Here is a 10575-nt window from a genome sequence, read left to right on the forward strand (position 1 = left end):
AGAAACACCATTTTATCTAATCCTGACATTAGCCTTGTAAGGCAATTTATTACCATCTCATTTTATACACGAGGACCCTGGGTCCCCAAGAGGTTAAGTAATCTACTCGTGAGCGTAAATACAAGTCCAACTATTTCTGGTTCTTGCCCTTACAAGTTATCCCAATCCACTGTTCTCAGAAGAAATTGCTCAATGACAGCTTGAGGAGAAACTGTGTTTGGATTAATTTTTGTCCTTAAACATGTTTTCAATAGGGATTTGTCACCGATGTTTAAAAACTAGATTTCACATGTCCTGGGGTGCCTGGGTGGCTCAGTTGGTTAAGCAACTGGGTCTTGATTTCGGCTCAGGTCATGATCTCGCAGTTCCTGAGTTCGAGCCCCTCATCGGTGTCTGTGCTGACAGCATGGAACCTGCTTGGGATTCTCTCTCTCCCTCTCTCTCTACCCCTCCCTGGCTTGTGCTTGCTCTTTCTCTGTCTCTCAAAATAAATAAATAAACATTAAAAGGAAAAAGTCTGGACGTCCTGTCTGCCTCGAAAAATCAGAAGGTCTGGCAGCCCTTCCCACAGTCCTGAATGGCAACAAGGTTCGATAGGTCCCACCTTAGCTGGGTCCTGAGTTCTCTTGACTTCCCCGGTACCCACACGCTGGGATGTGTCCCTGACAAGGAAGTGGAGCGTCAGTTATGATTTATCCCTTCACACCAAGCCTTCATTACATTCGTAATTGTCTACCTGGCACCTGCTGGCCCTGAATTTGCAACCCCAACTTAGAGTCTTTCTTCCACTTCCCTTGCCACCATCCAGATCCCAAACAGGCTGGTTCTGTTTGTCCCAAAGCCATTTTGCATTGTTCCCCTTTCCTAAGAGTAGGTGGGTCTAATGTGTGTTCGCCTTCAACTTTGTGCACAAAAGTAATTCTAGGATTTCTCTCATAATTTTCTCCCATGTCGGGATGTTTTGCCTCTGTACTTAATAGCTTATTTTGCTTTTCATTTTTTCCCTGCTCTTGGGGGCTAGATTTGGTGTTGTGGTGCCCGCGGGGGAGAAAGGAACACCTCCAGGTACTCGATGGGGGTGCTCCTGACCTATGACTGCCCAGAGAGCTGGGACCTCAGACCTGGGCAGGGACCCGATGTGTGATGGAGAGGAATAAATGTGTCGGTTTCTTTCTAGCCCAGGAGGAATCAGGTCAGGTATCATTCCCAGTCGGCCCCCACAGGATGCCTGCGGCTGTCTTCCCAGCCTGGACCTTGCCCCACATAATAGAATGACACCTACTCAGATGATACGATGCAACTTAATTTTATTAGGAAAGCACAGTGAGCACTGGAGCGGCACTTTCCAGGGTCAGGGGAGGCGCTGGGGAGGGGGCAACCGAGATGCCCAGCAACTAGAAGGCACAGCTGCTTTCCACGAAGCGGCGACACTTCATGACCCGCAGGTACGTCTCAGCCTTGTGCAGGTCCTTCTTGAAGCAGGACAGGAGCCCATAGTTCTTGAGCAGCGCGTCGTCACTGCGCAAGTTTGTGTCAAACTTGTCGTAGGTTTGCTTCAGGATCTGCCCGGCCCGGGGGCTGCCATCTTCCAGCTCCTGCAAAAAGGGAAGGAGGGACGGAGAGGCCCAGCCTTTGGCCACTGCTCCTTCCCTGTCCCTCTGTGGGTGGCCCTCCCCTCCAGGGCTCCAACAAGGGCACGGAGGATTCATGGTGGGGAAACGAGTAAGCTTTCTCAGGGGTCAAGGCTGGACTGTTTACCACAAAGAAAGGGGTGGCCTCTCCCAGTGCACGCAAGCCCCCACCCCTCAGTTAAGTCAGCCTGGCTGCCGCCAGGCACCAGGGAGGGGACCCGCAGCGCCGCGGTCCCCACCCGCATCAGGGCTTGGATGCCTTCCTCCAGGTCCTTGAGCTTCTCGTAGACCCGGTCCGAGGTGCCGAACACCAGGCTGTTGGTGAAGACCCTGCTGAGGAATTGCACGGGTCCGAGCCACGACTGGATGAGCAGCAGGGAGAAGCGGAGCAGCTCTACGTCCTGCGGATGGAGGGGGCGGTGGGCACGCCAGCCTCTGCCCGGGAGCCGCCCACCTGCCTCCCTGCACACCCTCGGCCCCAGGGAGAAGTCTGCCCAGGGCCTGACTCCTGCAGACGTGAGAGAGGCCCCTGATCCTTGGCCGGGCGCCCCTGGCCACTCACGGATCTCTGCTGGGCCTCGTCCTTGCCCGTGGGGGCCGGGATGGTCTCCGAGAAGCAGAAGGCAGCCTGCGCGTTCTGGATGGAATACCTCTGTCCCTCCGGGATGTACGCCCGCTCCTGCAGAAAGAATGCCCGCCCGGGTCTCAGCTGCACGGTCCTCATCACTGCTTCATTCGGAAGCTCCCTCAGTTTGTGCTCAGCTGACAGCCTCTTCACTTGGATGAAATAACCCTGAGCTCCTCAGTTTCCTCCCATTACGTCCCAGGGGTGATATTCACCCCTTCTTGCACCCCCCCCCCCCAAACCGGCGCCCGTTCCTGGGGAACTTACAAACTCTTTGTAGGTGTCAGCGGCCAGCTGGTGCAGGTGCTGGGCCCGGAGCACGGCGTTGGCAAACAGACTGGACAAGGGCATGGCTGGGAAGGCGCCCACCTCCTGGGGCCAGGGCAGGCAGAGCAGGGCAAACGCCAGGAGCACAGAGTTCCGAGGGCCTACAGAGAGGGACCCGGAGGGCGAGGCCGGGGCCCAGACAGCAAGAGGCCTCTGTTTCCCGTCAGCCCTTCCCCTCCCCCCACCAGGGACGGAGAACATTTAAAACTTGGCCAAATGTCTGGGCATAGATGTCTCTGCTCACATTCAGCAGCCCCAAAGCCCAGGGTTAGTGTCCCCGTCCACATGCCGGGCCACCGCCTTGTGCCTCAGTATACACTGAACCCAAAGGGATTTTAGGGGCACTTACCTGCAGCCATCACAGCTGGGGATGAGCCGTCCACAGGACCCTGAGCGGTTTGGGGAGCCGGGTGCTGGGATCCTGGAATCAGTCCCTTGCGGGCCCTTTTTATACCCTGGTCCCTTCTCTATCCCCCTCCGCCCCCACTTATTTTCTCTATACATTTATGCATCGGGCCACTGGCCGGCCTGTGCTGATGGATAATTTAGAGTCTCCTCCCTCTTGTCCTGTTCCCGCTCTTCTTGGGGTCATGTCCCCCAGGCCTTCCCTGCCATCTTCCCCTGTCCGCTGTCACCGGCCCTGAGGGTTGTGCACACAGGGTCTCAGCTTGAGAGAACATCCGATCTGTACTCATTTCAAGGGGGAGGCGGCAGAAGGGAGTAGCCTGAGTTCAGGTGCGTTCTGGCAGGTACCATCGGGGGGTTGTCCACTCGGGTGAGGAGGACCCACCCCGGCCCCCAAAAGGGGGGCTATGTCAGGCTGGATGTGCCGTGAGAGCTGGGCTACCTTCCCTCATTCTCTATTCCTATTTTACTCCCTGCACGGTTCCCCTCCATCTACCAGACAGAATGTGCGTCTGGGGAAAGGGAGCCCAGAACAGCCATGGATTCTGAGGTTTCTGGGCACAATTCAGTCCCAGATTGCCACCTTCGTCGCTGTCACCATCCCCCTACCCTTTACCACCATCTGACCACCTGGTCCGGCCCAAGGCAGCTGGTGCTGGCCTCGACCCCACACTGCCCTCCCATTTCTCTGCCGTGGGGGCTCCTCCAGGTGGCTGAGGCAGAGGACCAAAACCAGAGACATCACTCTGCTCCTCGAACCTGCTACAGAGATGCCAACCAAGAAGCAGAAGTCCCAGGAACAGGCCCGGGCCACAAGAACTTCCCCCTGGCAACCCAGTCACCATCAGAGGGTCTCAAGATCAGAAGAGCCCATGCGGGCTTGGGTCTCATTCCCAGCACTGAAAGTCCAGGCACAGCACCCTGAAAGATGATCTCCCCAACCACCCTAGGCTCCTTTTAGTCTTTCTTCTACTTAAAAAAAATTTTTTTTTTAAATACTTATTTATTTTTAGAGAGGGAGAGAGGCAGAGAGAGAATCCCAAGCAGGCTCCGTGCTGTCACTGCACAGCCCGATGTGGGGCTCGAACTCATGAACCATGAGATCATGAAGAGCAGAAACCAAGAGTCAGATGCTTAACCGACTGAGCCACCCAGGTGCCCCTTTCTTCTAATATTCACATAGAGCTGATGAGGGTGCGACAGCATGCCCATGCATTGTCACATTTGACCCTCACGGCCATCTCGTGAAGGAGCTATTATTACCACCCCATTTTACAGAGGAGCTGACCGAGGCTCACTTGCACGAGCTGCCTCAGCCAAAGCCGACCTCCCAAACCTTGCTCTTCCCATGTTGCATCATCCCAAATCCTTTCTCCTGAGCAGACTGGGTGGGCCACTCAGTTATTTTATGTTCTAAATCCCTCTGAATCCAGGGATCCTGCCCCTAATCCCAAGGGTCCCTCTGCCTCATTTCGTCCTCCCCCTAAGAGGCAGATTGTTGCCCCTCATTTCCCAGGTGAGACTGGCTCAGAGACTCGGGGTGCATGTTGGAGACCAAGTGGTAGCGTGAGGCTGGGGCCGGGAGGGCTAGGTAGGACTGCTGCCCTCCAGCCTCCTGGTGCCCAGGGTTGGGGCCGTTGCAGCATCCACAAGTTACCAGCATCAGATCACCCCCGGGGCTCAGAGCGGGAAAGAACACATTTCCCCTCCCTTTAAACCTTCCACTCCTTGAGTCTAAGAACATTTAGCACTTGCCCTGTGGGAAAATAAACAAGTGAATGAGGAAACCCTCCTAGGGGCCGTTGGTTATGGTATTGGCAACTAACATTGAAAAGTCACACCCTCATGGCCCAGAAGGGGAGTGCTTGCGTCTTGCCACCTCCCATTTTTGGGATACAGCTTCCTTTTCATCCATCATTCTGGAGCCATTATCCAACGGTGCCCTGATTCATTATCTGCTAGGGAAGGCACTGGGGCCCATGGAGCTGTTCTCCAGGCAGGACAGAGGAAGGATCAGAGTGGGCTGTCGTTAAAGATATAGGCCTGGGGCACCTGGGTGACTCAGTCGGTTAAGCGTCTGACTTCAGCTCAGGTCATGATCTCAGAGTTCTAGAGTTTGAGCCCCACACTGGGCTCTCTGCTGTCAGCACAGAGCCTGCTTCGGATCCTCTGTCCCCCTCTCTTTTTGCCCATCCCCAACTCATTCTCTCTCTCTGAAAATAAACTTAAAAGAAAAATTATAGGCCTGAAGAAGAGGAGGAGCATGGAGAAGGCTTTCCTCTCCTCCTTGCAGCTCTACCAGAGAGGAGGGGCCAGGAGGGAAATGGAGGAAGCTCTCTGAGCCCCACACAGCTTTCTGCCTCCCCACCCCCATCTTTCCACCCTGTGGAGGGGAACTGATGTGGAACCCTTCATGACCAGTTTCTAGCTAATGAGACTTGTATGTGAACTGTGGACCAGGGGGGAAGCCTCAGACCTCCCCTAGGAGTGAGAGTACAGGAGCCCAAGTTGGGGACTGCTTGAGAGGCACACAAGGTGGGCACAGGTGAAAGGTGGCTGAGGCTCTGCATAGGCAGGGTACTGCTGACAATAGGTGGAACTAGCCAGATCCGGGGAGTGTCTTCTCTCACCAAACCAACTTCTGTTGACCCCAGAACTACATCGGCTCACAGGACTCTGGGGGTCCCTGGGGATACACCTTTACAGAAAGACTTACCATGGTGGCAGTCACTGGACCCAAGAGGCAGGCACTGAAGGCTATGGACTTGGGATTTTCCCTCCAGGGCTGGGGGGGTCACCCATCCTTTCCTGGGGCACCACGGGTCCACCCCCCTGGCTTCTCCAGGTTCAGAGACTGTCCAACCACGGCCTCTGCATGGTGGCTGAAGGGAAGAGGCCATGATTAGCATCTCTGGGGGCAGCCAAAAAAGGCTCAGGATGAACTGCCCATTATCTTGGAATCTGTGAAATTCAGTGTGTTTGGAAGCCTTTCCTATTTCCAGAACTGAAATCTGGAGTTTTCTGTACCTGTTGTGGAAGCTCACAGATTTGCTTTTGATCTAAAAGCGGCCTCTTTCAGGGTTCAGGAGCCCCTCTGAGGTTCAATCCGCGGGGTGTGGGGCCAACTTTTTGGGGGTCTTACTTACCCTGGCTGTAGAAATAGCCTCAGAGGGACTGGTGGCCATTTTTTCCGTTCCCCCCCACTCTGGTCACTTGACGTCCACTAACTCTGTGCTGCCTTCCTTGAGGCTGGAGGCTGGGATTGCCCCTGGGACATACTCCACCTTTCCTTTGCTTCCAGCATGAGTCTGAGCACCGGGTCGATCATTCAGTGTTGGGTCAAGGGCTCTAGAGAATATTATGTGGGGATTCCCAAAGGCTTCGTCAGGGGAGGTGGGGAAAGGATCACTATTCCTGAGTATGCCAGGCTCTGCACTGGCTGATAGGAGCTGGAGGCCCATTTCGTATGAGGACACGCTCAGACTCAGACAGAGCGGTTTTCCCACGGTTTCTCTGCTCTAAGTGATAGCTGCTGAAGGCCCCTATCTCCGCCCCATCCCCCCCCACCGTGCCCCCACCCCCCAGCACGAACTCTTTAGAACTCTCATCCAGGAGAGACAGTGGAGCTGTGGGGCGTGGACAGAACATTCCTCAGCACAAAGCTAGCAGAGTAAGGTCAAGTCCCCATTCAGAAGATGTTCAGTGAAGTTGGGGGGAATTGAACGGAAGGAACTTCACCCCAGAATGAGGTCCACGGACACCAAGAAAAGCGGCAGAAAAAACAACCCAATGTAGCCCGATTTAATGAACCAAATCACATCATCCTTCACATGTGTATTGCACGTTTCAGTGTACATCACGTTTTCACTTCCTTTATCTCATTGGACCCTTGGGTTTGCCAGAGGGCCCAAGCACGGAGGAAGGGCCTTGGAGGGCTTGGGGGTGGGGGGTCGAATGGGGGTGGGCACTCCTGTGGGTTGATAAGGTTGTTGTTTACACTGGTTGAGGATCTCTGAACCATCTAGAACAGCCTACATAACTGGACCTATTAAGTCATTTCCACTTTGGGGACTATTCCCCAGGGAGACAGTCCCATTGAAAAAGAAGCAGTAAGTACCCGTCTGTGTCCAGCAGCTGTGGGAAGTCTGGGGTGCTTTCCTGACCGGTGCCCTTCACTGGAAATCATTCTACTCTTTTTGCCTTATTCTATGCTTATTTGTGAACATCTTAGCCCCCTTATGGGACTGCAAACCCTTTGAAGCTGGATTCATCCCTCTCATCCACTCGTTCGTTCACTGCCACTCTTCTTTGTGCATTACCTGGTTCTAGACGTAGTTGTCGCTTTTTCTGTATGCCGGATACTGTACCAGGCAGATGGGCATACCCTGATGAATGAAAGACGTGATCCTTTCTTGGCTAAAGCTTATAGTACCCGGGGAAGAGAGACAATAGGAAACAAATAAAAACATAATGGTAAAATATATAAGGAAATTTCATCTTGTGAAAACTGCCATGAAAGAAATAGCCAAGACATAGAGACGAGAGAATAGCCTGGGGAGAGGGGGGCACTGACAGGGGGGACACAGCCCCAGACCCAGGAACTCAACAAGCATGTGCTAGGTGGATTTGAATGAATGCAAATGCAAGACAATGCCAAGGAAAGAACCCAAACGCCCACCCACCCAGAAACGGTAAGGTAGGCCACGTTGTGTCTCAACGTCCTCCTCATAGAATGAATTCAAATAACAAGTGCCAAAAATATAAATAAAAAGTACAAGATCTTGCAATGCACGGCACTACATCCATGAAAAAATTTAAATGAAAAAAAAAATAGGCAAGGCAGTACGCAGATGCTGATCACAAGTCCACACAGATATTCTGCACGGACTCATGACCTGCTGTGCCCGAGCCCTAAGCGGGTCCTCACGAGGTGTTTAGCACCGCCTCCCCCCGCCCCCCTGCCCCCCTGTTTTCGCCATCTGAGAAAGTGCTGTTAGGTCGGAGAGAAAGAGGTTTTTTTTTTTTTAATTTGAGAAATGCACTAGGATCCTTCTAAATGTGTTTTTAACACCCTGTACTCTATCTTCAGGATTTAATGCTAGCTAATTTTTGTTCTCTGTGGAGTCACCGACATTTCCAGGTGAAGGCTTTGGAGCTGGAGGAGCAGCTGAGGTATCCCAAGTGGGTTTGTTGCTTGTTTTTGTTTTCTTAATTTTTTTATTAATGTTTATTTTTGAGACAGAGAGAGACAGAGTACGAGTGGGGGAGGGGCAGAGAAAGAGGGAGACACAGAATCTGAAGCAGGCTCCAGGCTCCAAGCTGTCCTTGCAGAGCCTGATGCAGGGCTTGAACCGGCAAACCCTGAGATCCTGATCTGAGCCGAAGTCAGGCGCTTAACCAACTGAGCCACTCAGGTGCCCCTGTTGCTGTTCTGCTTTTGTTGGCAGCTGAGTCCCCAGCAGATTCGGAAGGTGCCAGAACCAGGAGCACTGTGGCGAGCCGGACACATCTGGTATTTCCACAGGGGTGGGCTCCGATTCCAGCCACTGGGGTCATCTAAAGAGCAGAACACTCGAGGACAGGATCTGGGAATCCCAAACCCCGTGTTCCAAGATGGCCTTTGAGGCCCTTCACAGAAGACCCAGACACCAGCTAAGGGACAAACACTACCTGCCAGTGACACTCAAACAGTGGCAGCTTTTCACATTTTGTTTTGTTTTTCTCTTACCTCTGATTCTGCTGGAAAAACACCCAAACCCTTGAGTCAGAGCACCCCAGGCCTAGCAGCACCTGCGTCGATAAAGGCCGGAAGTCAAGCTAGAACGAAGAAGGAACCAGCCTATGCTTACACCAGGGCCCCGAGGGACTGGGCTGGATTCCCCCAGTGGGCAGTGGGGCATGTGCCCACCGAGGCACCTTGGGGCTGTATTCTGGGGAGGGGGAGGCCTGGAGGAGCCGCCCAGAGCTGGCACCCTGGAAGGATGGCCCAATGGCGTGATCTCCAGCCCGGCTGGGAAGGGAGTGGGTCCTTCAGGGTGTTGAGACTTGTGAACAATGGGAAATATTTAAAGATGGCCAGAGTTGTCCCAGGATTCTCTCCTCCCTGGTTCTCCTCCTTCTTTACTTCCTCCTCGGTGTCTCAGTGCTGCAAAGTCCTCCGAGGGAGGCAGCTGTGATATAGTGGAAAGAATGCCGGGTTTGGAGTCAGAAGGTCTCTGTGTGATTTTGGCCAGTTGCGATCTTCCTGGGCCTTGATTTGCTCATTTACCAAATGGGGATAATGCTGCCTCCTTCCAGGCTCATGCTGGGGCTCACGCAAGGGTACGTACATGAATATGGAGGTATTCAGTACAATCTTATTGGCATTTAAGAGGTGCTCATGGGGCGCCTGGGTGGCTCAGTTGGTTAAGCGGCCGACTTTGTCTCAGGTCATGATCTCGCGGTCCGTGGGTTCGAGCCCCGCGTCGGGCTCTGGGCTGATGGCTCGGAGCCTGGAGCCTGTTTCAGATTCTGTGTCTCCCTCTCTCTGACCCTCCCCCATTCATGCTCTGTCTCTCTCTGTCTCAAAAATAAATAAACGTTAAAAAAAAAATTAAAAAAAAAAAAAAGAGGTGCTCATTATATAAGTATTTTGGGGGCCCAGTAAAAGATTTTGGTTCACGTCCCGTATCCCGATTACAGCGGTGGGGTTACACAAATCTGCACATGTGCTAAAATTCATCAAACTGTACGCTGAAAGAAAACATAGTCAATTTTACTACATGGCACAATTTTTTAAAAAAAAACAGCATCTGGCTCAACGCCCTTCTCTCAGACAAGTTCTGATGATTCCCATTCTACAGATGAAGCAACTGAGACCCGGGGTTTGCATCATCCCCACCAGGATCATCCAGCTTCATCTCCACTGCCTCAGTCAGTTCTGGGGGCCAGGGACCCATAAGATAGAGACGGCGATACCCATGGCACAAGCACCTAAGACAGAAAAGCAGGCCAGGGAGGTCTTCTACATCATAACCATGAGGGCAGATACCTTTTAGGGGTGTCTGGGGAAAGAGGCAGGCCTTGCTGCTCGAATAGTTCCCTGCCAACAGTACTGCAAAGCATTACGGAAACTCAGTTATTCAGAACTATTAGTCTTTTCGTAAAGCCAGTGCCTCCCCAGACTCAGGGCAGCCCCAGGCTGGGGGAGACCCTGCTTGGGGGAGAAGTGAAGACTCCCTCCCACCCCCAGCCCGGCTGCCAGGGTCCCTCGTGGAGGTAGAAGGACAGAATTAGCGCCCCTATGCAAAGCAGCAGGAGAGGAAGGGCTCTGGCTCAGTGGAGGCAGATGCCAAAACAAACCAGTTTTCTCGGGCAGCCCAGAGACCAGGGAGGGAGAGGGCCCTACCTGGCCTGCCCAGCATGGTTTTGAGGGAGCACCACCGAGCGATGCAGAGAATGACTGTTGGAAGCCCCAGGGCCAGGTACCTCAGCCCCCTGCCCCACCTGGAGTTCCAGGGGGAAGCTAGTAAAAATTGATGGCTGCCCTTACTGGCCCCCACATGCTGGGCTTGGTTCTCCAGTTAAATTGGCAGCACCCTGGGGGCA

The 10575-nt window shown here is 53.4% G+C and overlaps 1 protein-coding gene across 1 annotated transcript; it reads right to left on the reverse strand.

The window, feature by feature from the left end:
* Window positions 1-1324: 1324 nt before the first annotated feature.
* LOC115501012 (somatotropin) lies at window positions 1325-3936 on the reverse strand. The gene is made up of 4 exons (XM_030295831.1): window positions 2524-3936; window positions 2194-2310; window positions 1871-2032; window positions 1325-1595 (listed from the first exon to the last, which is right to left on the reverse strand). Exons 1-4 carry the CDS (start codon window positions 2782-2784, stop codon window positions 1395-1397), a joined length of 741 nt encoding a protein of 246 aa, XP_030151691.1. The 5' UTR covers window positions 2785-3936; the 3' UTR covers window positions 1325-1394.
* Window positions 3937-10575: the final 6639 nt, after the last annotated feature.

The sequence above is a fragment of the Lynx canadensis genome, chromosome E1 (genome assembly GCF_007474595.2).
Source record: "Lynx canadensis isolate LIC74 chromosome E1, mLynCan4.pri.v2, whole genome shotgun sequence".
NCBI lineage: Eukaryota > Metazoa > Chordata > Mammalia > Carnivora > Felidae > Lynx > Lynx canadensis.